Source organism: Heloderma suspectum, chromosome 15 (genome assembly GCF_057233095.1).
Source record: "Heloderma suspectum isolate Gila_16-S chromosome 15, 16-S_ref, whole genome shotgun sequence".
Lineage (NCBI taxonomy): Eukaryota > Metazoa > Chordata > Lepidosauria > Squamata > Helodermatidae > Heloderma > Heloderma suspectum.
In genome coordinates this window covers 6,965,191-6,977,542 of record NC_139472.1, presented here as the reverse complement: position 1 = coordinate 6,977,542, position 12,352 = coordinate 6,965,191, and the positions used below count along the sequence as shown (strand labels likewise).

General features: G+C 47.1%; 1 protein-coding gene across 1 annotated transcript in view; it reads right to left on the bottom strand.

Moving 5' to 3' along the window:
• The window catches only part of CA6 (carbonic anhydrase 6), a 25,851-nt gene extending 13,499 nt beyond the window's left edge, over positions 1 to 12,352 (bottom strand). Inside the window, exons 1-4 of the mRNA XM_084822336.1 lie at positions 12,084 to 12,352; positions 9,451 to 9,630; positions 3,083 to 3,231; positions 1,119 to 1,214 (exon numbers count right to left, since the gene is read on the bottom strand). Coding sequence (XP_084678462.1) covers positions 1,119 to 1,214; positions 3,083 to 3,231; positions 9,451 to 9,630; positions 12,084 to 12,162 — 504 coding nt within the window. The 5' untranslated portion in view covers positions 12,163 to 12,352. The remainder of the gene's footprint in view (positions 1 to 1,118; positions 1,215 to 3,082; positions 3,232 to 9,450; positions 9,631 to 12,083) is intronic.

Below are 12,352 nucleotides of genomic sequence, written 5' to 3'. Positions count from 1 at the left end.
GGGCAGTCATTGAATTGTGGGTTGTCACTGAACCATGGGTTGTTGTTGAATTGTGGGTTGTTGTTGAATTGTGGGTTATCGTTACGTGTGACCCCTGCAGTATGGTTTAACTATAGGTTGTTAACCATGAACAGCCCAGGAAGAGAACCTATAGTTTGTTGTTGGATTGAGAACTCTGGGTTTTCCGTGGTTAACAACCCATAGTTAAACCACAGTGCAGGGCTTCCACATAACGACAACCCATGATTCAACAACAACCCACAATTCAACAGCATCCCATATTCAATCTGCACTCTGGGTTGTTGTTACATAAGAACCAGGTCATGGTGTCTGCATTATGACAATCCTGAGATGGAATTGTGGAGGAAGGATCTGCAGACATTAGAATAAAGCTCTAGCAGATTTTGTGATCATTTCAGCTGCCCTCAGGGCTGCTGGGAGCAAGAAAGGCAGATTAGTTAGATCCCCCATTTTTAAGAATATAAAATCCAGCTGTTAGTGAGAAATTTGAGTAACCACTGGATTTTATATTTCCAAAATATAAAAACCTACAGACAGCTCTCACACAGCTCTTAAGTTCTACCTTTAAAGAAACATAAGGCATACACTGACTTTATTTGATGATATCATGCAGCGAACACACATGGCAGTTTACAAAGCAACAACCAAAAGCCTCAAGCAATTTACAATCTCCAATTCGGTGCAGGGAGGCAATGGCAGGAAGGGAAGGTAAACAGGTGGGGTGGGAAATTATGCATTCAGTTCATTTAGGGATAATTAAGATGTTGTGCCAAAGGCTTCATGGAAGAATGACATCACAGGGATGTTCTAAGAGGGAGTTTGGGGGTTGGACTCGATGGCCTTGTAGGCCCCTTCCAACCCTACTATTCTATGAGTTCAAGGCAAATGGGGCACAAAGCAGAAGAAAGGAGCAGAAGGCAGAAGAAAGGAGCAGAAGAGCAGAAGAAAGAAGACCAGGTGACAGAGGGTGATGGAGTGAAGGAGAGGGTTACAGGCAGGGGGATATTATGAGAGCAGAGAGCAAGTGGCTGCTAAAGGGGGCCCTCCCAGCTCCCATGCAGTGCCTTGCTCCATGTCTGTTTGGGGCAGCTACCTACCACATAGAGAAAAGCCAGAACGGCCAACCCATCTGGCTTGTCCTTCGCGTCTTCAAAACTTGAGTAAGCCCCTGAGTTGTAATGGACGATGTGGAGCTGCGAGGAAGAGGACAGGTGTGGTTAAAAGATGGGGTGGGGGAAGACCATAGGCCATTCCAGAATGGCCATGTTGGCTGAGAATGATGGGAGTTGCAGTCCAGCACATCTGGAGGGCACCTGGTCAGGGAAGGTGTAACCCCTCCTGTGCATACAGAAGGTCCCAGGTTCAAACCTTGGCGTCTCCAGTTTCAAGGATCAGGCCAGAAGTGATGGAAAAGATGCCTCCGGTCAAAGTAAACAAGCCAGGGCCAGCTGAGCCGGTAGTCTGACCTGGCATGAGCCAGCTTCCTGGGCTCCTACATTTTGTTTTTTAAAACTGAGATGTTCCTGCTCTGCAGTGACAAAACAAAACGCCGTGCATTTTCTCCTGAGGATACTGCAGCTGTGCAAGGGTTCGATGTTTCCTTCTGACAGCTGACTGGACAGAAAGGACAATCTCCAGCCATGACAAGAACATGGCTGAGAAGATCTAATGTAACAGTAGACCAACCATAACGCAAAAAACAGAGCAAAAAAGGAAGACGCGTGTTCAAGAGTTTGCCACCAGGAGTGATTGGGTATTAACAGCAATGATCGGAAACTCAGCAACCATTAAGGGCATTCAAGCTATTCAGGCAAAAAGCAACTAGAAATCCATCAGAGTATCCAGGAAATAACACTAAAAGAGGATGCAGCTGTCATGCCCTAGCTTTGAAACTAAGTGAACAACACCAGAGACATTGCCCCAATTTCATCACAGTTGCAGGGGCATAATTTTAGTTCATTTAGGAGTTCCTAAAAACTGGGCTTCCAATACGGTAAAACAGGCATGTGCAACCTAAGGCCCAGGGGCCAAATCTGGCCTTCTGAGATTCTCCAGGTGGCCACACACCCTCCCCCTTTCCCTCAGCCACTGATAGTTTGCCGGTTTCCCAGAATGTGTGTAGTTTTTCCTCCATTCTAAAAGGCTGAAAAGCTTCTCCTAAGGCTTACTTACAAGCGGGTATTGTACAAAATAGGCTGGTGTTTCTGGGCCTGCCCCTTTTGCCTTTAGACCACCCACCACTGGAATGCAGCCCCCGAGAGCCTCTCCAGAATGTAATTCAGCCCTTGGGCTGAAAGAGCCTCTGTGCCCCAGTGGCAAAACACTTTGCCTGGGAAAAGGCTCTGCTATATTTTGGTGAATTGTTACTCTTCCTGCACTTCTCCCTTCAAAATAGTTCCTCCCCAGTCATTTTTCTCCCAGAAAGGAGAAAAGAGAAGGAGGTAGGGGAAGGATTTGGCTCCCCCTCTTGCCTGCCCATCCATGCTGTGGTTGAGGTGACTCAAACAAGCCAGCCAAGCCACACACAACGGAAGAATGGAAAATGTTGAGGTTTTGGGGATCCAAGCCCTCCCAATGCATCCTGAATCAGGAGGTCTGTGGGGATATTGACCTGAAACTGCAGGGAAATAAACCAGACCCACACAGAAGTGGATCGTGAGGTATTCCCCTGACCCTGCCATAAAAAAATTACAGGTTCGGCTTGCTCACTGGCAGCCATGCCCCAACTGGGTGCTCTTGAGATGTGTGGGATCACAACCCCCATTATTCCCAGCCAGCATGGGCCAGGGATAATGGGAGTTGCAGTCCAACATGTCTGGAAGGCCCATTTAGCAGAAGGGCTGATGTGTTCCCCGTGGTAGGTTACCCTTGGGCCCAACTTGAACACTACATGGCAACTTCTTTGTTCTCCTGCTAACCAAAGGAATTTATTCCATGGTTTTTTATGCTGGGATAAGAAAAATTGTACTCTTGCTGTTATTGTTGTTGTTGTTGTTGTTGTTGTTGTGTGTGTGTGTTTTTCCAGGCTCATCTTTCCAAAGGGAGAAGGGCGGCTGCTTACCTCCGCAATGTATCGCATCCCATCTATGGTATGTTCCGAGCCACTGGTCTCAAGGTCCATGCCTCCCCAATGAAGATGAAGTTGGACTGCTGTGAAAATCCCAGGAAGCCCTTTGGTGACGGTCATGCTCGAAGGCAGGTCTATCTTAACTGGAAGGAGGCAGAGTTAAAACAGGAAGAGGTGTCAGGTAGTAATTTATTCTTTTGCTAAGGTTGCAACTGCCTGGAGAATTGATGCCTCGCTATTTGCTCCCATTTCCCCTCATTCACAACATGCAAGAATAACTTGAAACAGACTGAAGTCATAGTAACAGGACTCATGACTCTTTGGAACTTTCTTTTTTTTAAACTCCACCTGTCCATGTTCTGTTGCTGACAAGTTTTCCCTGGAGCAATTGGAATGTTTGTGAAAGTTCCATGATGTCACAGCAGCTCAGACAATGGCAGCAGCAAGGGGAGGAGCTATGGTCAAGATACAGCCTCCTCCTCTTCCTCATTATTATTATTGTTATTGTTATTGTTATTGTTATTATTCATTTATAAAGCTCCTAAAAAGTCCTTATAGACTTACTGAAAGATAAGATAGTCTTTAGCCTATTATATTTAAAACAAGTGTCCTTGATGAATCCAAGAGATGTGGTTATTGTAAAGAAAGCTAAGAATCTCTCCTTTTTTGTGCTGAGGGGTAGCAGCATTTGTGTGCATACATAAGCAACAGAGATTACAATTTGCAAGTCTGTAATATAACATTCATGCGGCTATTATTTTAGGAGCAGTAGTTCTAATCCAGAATGGGAGAGGACAAGCTCATTCCTACTATAAAATACCCTGCCAAGTTGTGAAAAGAACATGTCATTCCTCCGCAGTGTATTGTTGACCATGGAGATCCTATTCATTTTCTGTCTTTGTAAGTAGGAGATGTGTGGTTTTGTTCAAAAAGCTTCTCTTTTGGGCAGGCCAGCTGAAGCCAACCCCCCCCCCATATGTTTCTTCTGCAGGCCTTACATCTCAGATAAAAAAGAAAAACACCAAAATAAAAACATCGACAACCCCAGTCTGCAGTAAGCTGCAATTATAGAAACAAGAATTACTTAATTGTGTAATTCTGCAATGACCCGTTGTTTCATAATTGGGGTTACTTGTTTACCCTTTCTTTTTAATGATTCCTTGCACTGCATAAATACAAGGGGACTAATGGGACTGTCCAAAGCATCTAGAGAACACCAGGTTGGGGAAGGACTGAACACAGTCTAGACCACAATGAGCCTTGGTGCAAAAGCACAGAACAGATTCACTGCTATAGATGCTCCAGCTGCTGTCCCTGTGTACCAGGAACAGACTGTTTTTTTCTGGTGCTTGTCACTTGTAAAATCTCCATCCCTATTCTCCCCTGATTTTCTTTTCCTTTGGAGGATGTTAACTTTTTATTGTTAAAGTTGCTGGGGATGTTGTTGTTCGAGGCTCAACTCCCTCTTCCAAATCTCTTGAAGTTTACACTCCAAGTGGATGAGTGAGCTCATACCAGCTCTAATGTGCGCTGCATAAAATTGCATGCGCAGACACAATGTCCAGCTTAATATTTCATACCCTGCCGTTGCTCAGATATTATTACTTATTACTAGCAAATGGACCTGCCTTTGCACAGGTGGGGATAGTCCTTATGTTGACACAGAAAAGATTGCAAGCAAACTTACGCAGCAGTCAGAGTCGGACACATTGTGCCCACCCCATCTGAGTAAAACCATGCTCACTGGCAGCCCTAGGCACAACCCATGCCATGGTGCATCCTTGTAGCCAAAAGGGAGGGGCCTGTCCACTCCATTCTTGGGGGGGGGCTGCCCCACAGTGGGGAGGGGGCAGGCATATAACTGTGTCCCTTAGCCTACTAATCTCTCCTGGCTTCAAAGCTCAAACTCTATGGACTGCAAAGCTATGTGCTGGCTAGGGAAGTCTGCTCCCTAGTGACTGATGATGTTACTGCAGGCTTCAACTGCACAGTAAAATAATTAAAATTAATCAATGCATTTTAAAAACCCAATAACCCCAAGTTATACACCCTTAGGGTCCCCTTAGTATGCATGCCACGTTTCAGCTCCTTAGGCTTCACATTCTTGGCACAATTGCATGGACGGATGGACAGACACATATCCCCAAAATAGGTTCAGCACCTTGGATAGCTCATCTGGAGTTCTTACTGAAAGCCAGAGCAGACTCACAGCCCCACTGGCATCAGAGCCACCAGCCTCCCCTGGAGAGAATGATAAATGGGGTGAGAGGCTGAAGGGGAATGACCAGTTTTTCTTTGTGGCCAAAGGAGCTCTTGGCCTGCTGAGTGCCAGATTTAAAGTTGGTTTAGGTGAACTGGCAATCATGACAGTGTTAATGAGATCCCACGAAAAATACACGTACAGGCTGAAGAGCAGCGAAGGCGGGGCAGGGGGGAGCCAACAAAAATACCAGCTTGTTAAAAAAAAACAACCACCCCAAACTGACTAATTTGCAGAGAGCATGGCTGATAATACCGCTGTGCAGAAATCTCTTAATGAGAGGCTGGGCATACATGGCCCGGCATAATAAGCAGGCAGGCTCAGCCATTATCTTTCAGGGCAATGCAATTAGAAATTCCCTTCCCCGGAGACAGTTTGTCTCTCATTGCTGCAATGTTTTTTCCCCCCCTGCACCATCTGTTGGCAGTCCACTGTCTTCTTACATCTTAAGGGAAATGGAGAGGATTCACTCCTGTCCCTCGTGAGGATTTCTAAAAAAATACCTGAACTCAACTTGTGTGATCTAAAAACCCTTCCTCAGTCCAGTCCAGACCAATCCATTACTAAATCCTTCCTTTGAAATTATATATCTTGCTTCCCTCCTCCTTCTTTTTAAAAACCATTTAGAGCGCGATCCTATGCATGTTTGGACAGAAAAAAGGCATACAACTCCCAGCATTCCCCAGCCAGCCATGCTGGGACTTGTAGGACACTGTCCTGTTTCGACATGCATTGGAGCGCCCTTAATCTTGGCCCTTAATCTTGCTGTTGTTTGTGTCTGAATGTCATTTATTATACTTCCTAGTCACCAACCCCTCAGTTCTGGCCCCAGTGGTAGCTGTCTTTGATTCAAGTGTTTTTAAAAGCGTGAGCCCCTTGTGTATTCTTAACATATTGCTCCGAGTCCTTTGTTAGGCAGATTACTGCTCAATAGCCTGGGATGGTTCCTCAGAGGAGATGGTCCTCTAATAGCCGGAGATCTCTTTTTGAGAGATCTCTTTTTGAGAGCCTAGAGAGGTGACAGCTCTCCAGCTGAGCCGGAAGGGGCAGGCGTAAGGGAGAGTGTGCATGCATGCTTCCTGTATGCTTGCCAAAAATCCCTGCCTCAGCCCTGGCCTTCTCAGTTACATGTGGATATAAAAGACCTCTGTCTGAAACCTTGGAGGCAGGCCTGGCTCCAGATTTTGCAGGGCGCTGGGCAGGATGCCCTCCATCAGTGTTGCACCAGGTTTCTGAGGGCCCTTGGGCAAGGCACCCTCCTAGGCCCCGTCCCTCAGCGGGTCTGTCTTCTCACTGCTCTTGTCACCAGCTGCTCTTGCTCCTCCTCTTCCTCACCATTGCTACCCCTTGCTTGCTCGACAGGAGAAAGGCAGGGAGCAAGTGCTCCTTCTCACCACCACCGTTGTCTGGCCCAGAGTGAGAGGCGGGTGAGCAAGCAGGTTGCAATGGGGAAGAGGAGGAGCAAGTCCAGGGGGGTCTTCCCAGTGGGCCTCTGCTGGGGTGTGGGCCCTTAGCAGGTGCCTGACCATACCAACCCTTGGTGCTTGGGGAACTTGCAAAGGATTTCCCTAAATACTCAAGGAATCGATCCGTTCTTTTCCACAAGTACCAATTAACACACTGCTTTTTAAAAAGTGTTTCCTAATGTTCCGGCTCACTTTATAGTGGTGCAAAAACACAACAGACGTGAGTGTCCACTCTTCCGCTCACACACTACATATTGTCAGAAAGATTTTCTAGCAATTTCCCCATGGAAGAATTAGCCGGCACGTCATGTTGGATCTGTGCTTTTGTCCTTATTTTTTAAAGTCTCATGCAAAAATGCAAACAGCTCCCACGTTCTTGATTTTGTTACATGTTGCTGTGGCCGCTGCTGACTGTCCTGCCTTTAGTTTGAGGAAATCAGCACAAAATTAGCAGAATAGATTAGAAAAAGAAGAAGAAGAAGAAGGGAAGAAAAAGAAACAGATGACAAAGTTAGAAGTGAAAATAAACGAGATCAGGAGAGACGGCTCATTCAATTAAAAAAAGAAAATAAACCAACATTGTTTGTAAATGGCATCAAGCTGAACATGTAAAACACTGACCCTGACAGACATGTGATTGGAAGGACTGATGTTATGTATTACACCTGAGGTTTAAAAGGTAGTTATTTTTAATTTTTTCCATCCAGCTTCTAACTCGGTTTCAAAAGGGTTTCAAGCCAACCATGGTTAGCATCCAGCTTCTAACCCGGTTTCAAAAGGGTTTCAAGCTAACCATGGTTAGCATCCAGCTTCTAACCCAGTTTCAAAAGGGTTTAAAGTTAACCATTCAGCTTCTAGCCCAGTTTCAGAAGGGTTTAAAGCTAACCATGGCTAGCATTAATCTCGGGGCAAATGTAATGCTACACCGGGGTGGGGAACCTCAGGCCCACAGGCCAAATCCAGCCCACTTAGGGTCTGAATCTGGCCCTCCAGCCTTCTCTAGATGGCCACCTCCTTTCCCCTCTCTTATGGCTTGGTTACTGGCAGTAAGAGATTTAAGCTAAAATACGCTAGTATTTTTAGTATTTGGGCATTTGGGCCCACCCCTTTTGCCTTTGGCCCCGCCCACCCCTGGAATGCAGCCCCTGAGAGCTTCTCCAAAATTCAATTCTCCCTCAGGTGGAAAGAGGCTCCCACCGTGGTTAATGCTGAGAAGGTTAGAGAAGTAACAATTAGCCTGGAAGAGAAGAGGGAAGCTACAAGCCCAAGGAGCTTTCCTAATCTCATGAATATGGTTGGAAGAGTGTGAAACATTACATCTTGGCAGCCTTGGGCACAAGCCAGTATATTTTCATCCTCAGCCCTGCAGCCGCAATACAGGGATAATAATACTGGCCTACTTTACAGGGTTGTTTTGTGGATTGTTGAGATAAGAAGTGTTTCATTAAAGAGAGCTAACTCAATGCTAAGTATTATAATTATCAACAGATGGTCTGATTTCCAAAGGAAGATGCTTATAACAGCCTTAAGGGTTTGTTTGCATCGAAAAAATAACCCTTGCGCTTGCCCAAACCTTTGATTGATTATACAAGCCCAATCTTCCTCAGCAAGCATGGATAATGGCCATGCTGACTGGGAGTGATGGGGGTTGTAGTCCTACACATTTGGAGAGCACCAGGTTGTGAAAGGCTGTACACTCACAGAGTGAACCAGAACGTGACCTGCTAGGCACACTGGAGAGCTAATGTGGTGTACAGAGCCAGTGTGGTATGTTTATTTATTTCTTTGATTTATTAGCCGCCCATCTGGCCAGCACCCCGGCCACTCTAGGCGGAGTACAACACTAATAACAAATTTACATAATCAACAGACCAAAAAAAATAACAAAACAACACTGCTATAAAAAACCCGAACCCACCACAAATGCCCCCCTGAACAGCCAGGTTTTTAAAGCCAGGCAGAAGTTCATCAAAGAAATGGTGTATTGGCTAGAGTGTTGGACTGGGATGTGGGAGATCCAGGTTCTAGTCCCCACATGGCCATGAAGCTCACTGGGTGACTTTGGGCCAGCCGCTGACTCTCAGCTTAACCTACCTCACAGGATTGTTGTGAGGATGAAATGGAGAAGAGGAGGATCATGTAAGCCACCCTGGGCTCCTTGGGGGAAAAGGCGGGATATAAATGTAACAAAATTCAGTGTTTGTTCCATGTTTTTGAGGTCCCTTGGACAAGGCACCCTCAAGGGGTCTCGCCCCTCAGTGAACCTACTTCTTCACCGCCCTTGTCACCAGCTGCTCTCGCTCCTCCTCCCCTTTCTCATCACTGCCACCGCTTGCTTGCTTGGCAGGCAGACAGCCAGGGAGCAAGGAGGCCGCGGCATCTCCTGCTCCTCCTCACCACCACCACTGTTGTCTGGGGCAGAGCGAGAGGCAGGGGAGGAAGCAGGCTGCAATGGGGAAGAGGAGGAGCGACTCCAGGGGCTCTTGTCAACGGGCCCCTGCTGGGATGCAGGCCCTCAGCCAGTACCCAGCCAAGCCTACCCTTGACGCCGGCCCTGAAACAAATAAATAATAAAATAAAGAGCATCCAGATCACCAGATGTCTGGTGTGGCCACCTGCCTGTGGCTCACATTCACCTGAATGCCCGTTGTTGGTCATCATGAAGCTTCCTCGCAGGGGACCCCCATAGCCCCGAAGCTCCAGCGGTTCCAGTTCTGGGTTGTATTGGACATCCCTCTTCCGAATGTCAATGGGGGACTGGCGCCTTCCCAGGCAGTCCACGAAATGCTTTCCCCAGTGTTCCTCATCCAGTTCCCCTTTTGGCCCAAAACAGAGGAGAAGAAAAAGAAGAGACGGTCAGGCAGGGCTGGTATTACCATGAAAGCAATGGCTTTGGACACTGCTGCCCTGACATTCCACCAGCCCGGTAAAAGATGACTTCACTTTTCCTCTTCCCTCCCCATCCCTTTTCCCTTGTGTGTCGTGTCTTTTTAGATTGTAAGGGACTGTCTTGTTTCACTGACTGTAAGCTGCTCCCAGAGCCATTTCTGGCTGAGGAACAGGACAAAAATACTTTAAAATAACTAAATAATAAAAAGAACTGCCCTTACGGAGGCTGTACTTTGCCACCATTCTATTATCCACCACTATGAACATAGGCAGCTGCCTTCTACTGAGACAAACCATTGGTCCATCTAGCCTAGCCTTGTCTACTACTTCCCTAAACAGCCAGGGACCAGCATCACAGGGACATAAATCTGCCTGAGCATTGAGATCGACTTCTGAGACCCTGCACCATGTTTCCACCTCACCCTACTGTGCCATCAGAAGTAGAGTGAGTCAGCACAAGGGATGGGTCCTTTTCTGACATGGCCCCGAGGATTTGGAATGCCCTCTGAAAGGGAAGCCTGCCCCCATCACGGCTCATTTTTTACTGCTGGAAAAAGCAGCTGAGACTCACCTCCTTCAGCAGGCATTTTGGGGTGCCCTGCTTTTTAAGGAGATGTGCTTGCTGCTACTTTGCAACACGATGGGGGCTTATTGAGCTATATCAGGTGACTTTTTAAATTCAAAACGAAACATTTCCATGACATCATAGCAGGTTACGTCAGGTCAGCCAATGGCTGCAGGGAGGACTTGACAGCAGTTTTGGCAGCATGGTGAGGCTATTCTATAAATGCTCCTCTGTTCCTTAATGTCCAAATCATTAAAACACTCTTGCGGCCTTTCAAGTACTTCTCTGTCTGTCTGTCTGTCTGTCTCTCTCCTCTTAATATATTTAGCCCTTTATGAGCAGGCAGAGATCTAATCTCAAAGCTGTCTCTCAAAGCTCCCCTCTTTGTTTGCAATCGATACAGAGAGATCTTTCCTTGTTTCCTTCAGCATTAGCAGTGAGAGTTATCGATCTGTTGTTCAATAGGTCACCCCTTTTCCAGAGGAAAGAGCAGTAGAGCAGAGGAACAAAACAGCCGCACTGGGCTTTTGCAGCTGCCTCTGAAAGAGGAAAAACGTTTCAGCAAGAGCAGCAGAGAGCTGCCTTTTTGCTTTAAACCTTCCCCACCCTCTCCCCGCCACCCCAACATGCACATATTTTGCTTTCAAAAACCAGATTTCAGGCTATTTCCATAGCCATAGAGGCGACCTCTGGAATCGCCTCCCCTGAGGTGCCTGTTGGAACAATAGTGGGGAACCTTTCTCACCCAGAGGCCACATGGGCAAGCTCTCAGCAGGCCGCATTCCAGAGGTGGGTGGGGCCAGAGGCAAAAGTGGGCGGGGCAAAAGTGAGCAGAACAACTAATGCAACTCTTACTTTGTTCAGTAGTGTCTGATCAAAGGCACAATCCAGCCAGCAAAATATAGACGGTATTGTCTTTAACACGGAAGAGCATTTTTTAAAAGGCTACCCGAAACCTGCTGTGGAGCAATACATTCTACCATTTTAGCTTTATTTCTCATATCAATGCCACACCCTTCCTCCAGTGAGCACAAAATAGTGTCTACGGTGCCAACTTTCCTCCCCGCTTCCTGCTTTGATCCTCGTAACAGCTAGCTGAGATGTGGTCACCCAATGCAGTTCATAACTGAAGCAGGATTTGAACCTGGGTCTCCATACATGTTAATACAAATCCTACACTCTTGCCTGGGCTTCCCCAATCTGGTGCCTTCCACTGTCATCATCCCTGGCCAGCAAGGGCAATGGCTGGGTATGTATGATGGGAGTTGTAGTCTGACACATTTGGAGGGACCCAGCTGGAGCAAGCTGCTCTAACCACTCCACCACACCACCTCCCAACTTTCTGGTTCTGTTACATGTGTAGACTACATAAGCTGCTATCTTCCGGTCAGATGTAAGATTGCAAGCGTACTTTCTGGGAAGGAAACCCCATCAAAAATAAATCAGAGATATTTCTGAATAAAATTGCCTAAAATTAGGCTTAAATCTAAGACTTTTCAGTTTAATTGGGCTGTGAACCCAGGAGGGGCTGTGAACCCAGGAGGGGCTGTGAACCCAGGAGGGGCTGTAGCATCCAGCTTCCACCCAGGTTCAATCCCCAGCTTTTCCAAGGAAAGGTAGGAAAGAATCCTGCCTGAAACACTGGGGAGCCGCTGTCGATCGGCATGTACAAGACCGGGCTGGATGGACCCAGGGTCTGACTCAGTATAAGGCAGCTTCCGAGGTTCCTGTGACTCTGCCAGCTGTTAGCAACAGAAGGCAAACATAGGTGCTGTTACCCCCACACACACGCACCCCCCCCCGTTTCCTCCTTACCTTTGTATGCCCACTCTAGGACATGAGAAGAACCCAGCTGCAGAAAGAACACGTGGAGCACCCAGCCGCTAGTCCTCATGGCTCTCCGATGACTGAAATCAGATCCGAGCTGCTGCTTCTTCTCTGAGTCCCGGAAAAAGTAAATAACAATTTACTGAGAATCCAGCCCCCCACCCCTTGCCTGCCAATGCTGCGGTTTTATTTTGTTTTTCACTCTGGGGCTGCCAGATGAGAAACCCTAATGGTATCTGATTAACCCACCTGGAACT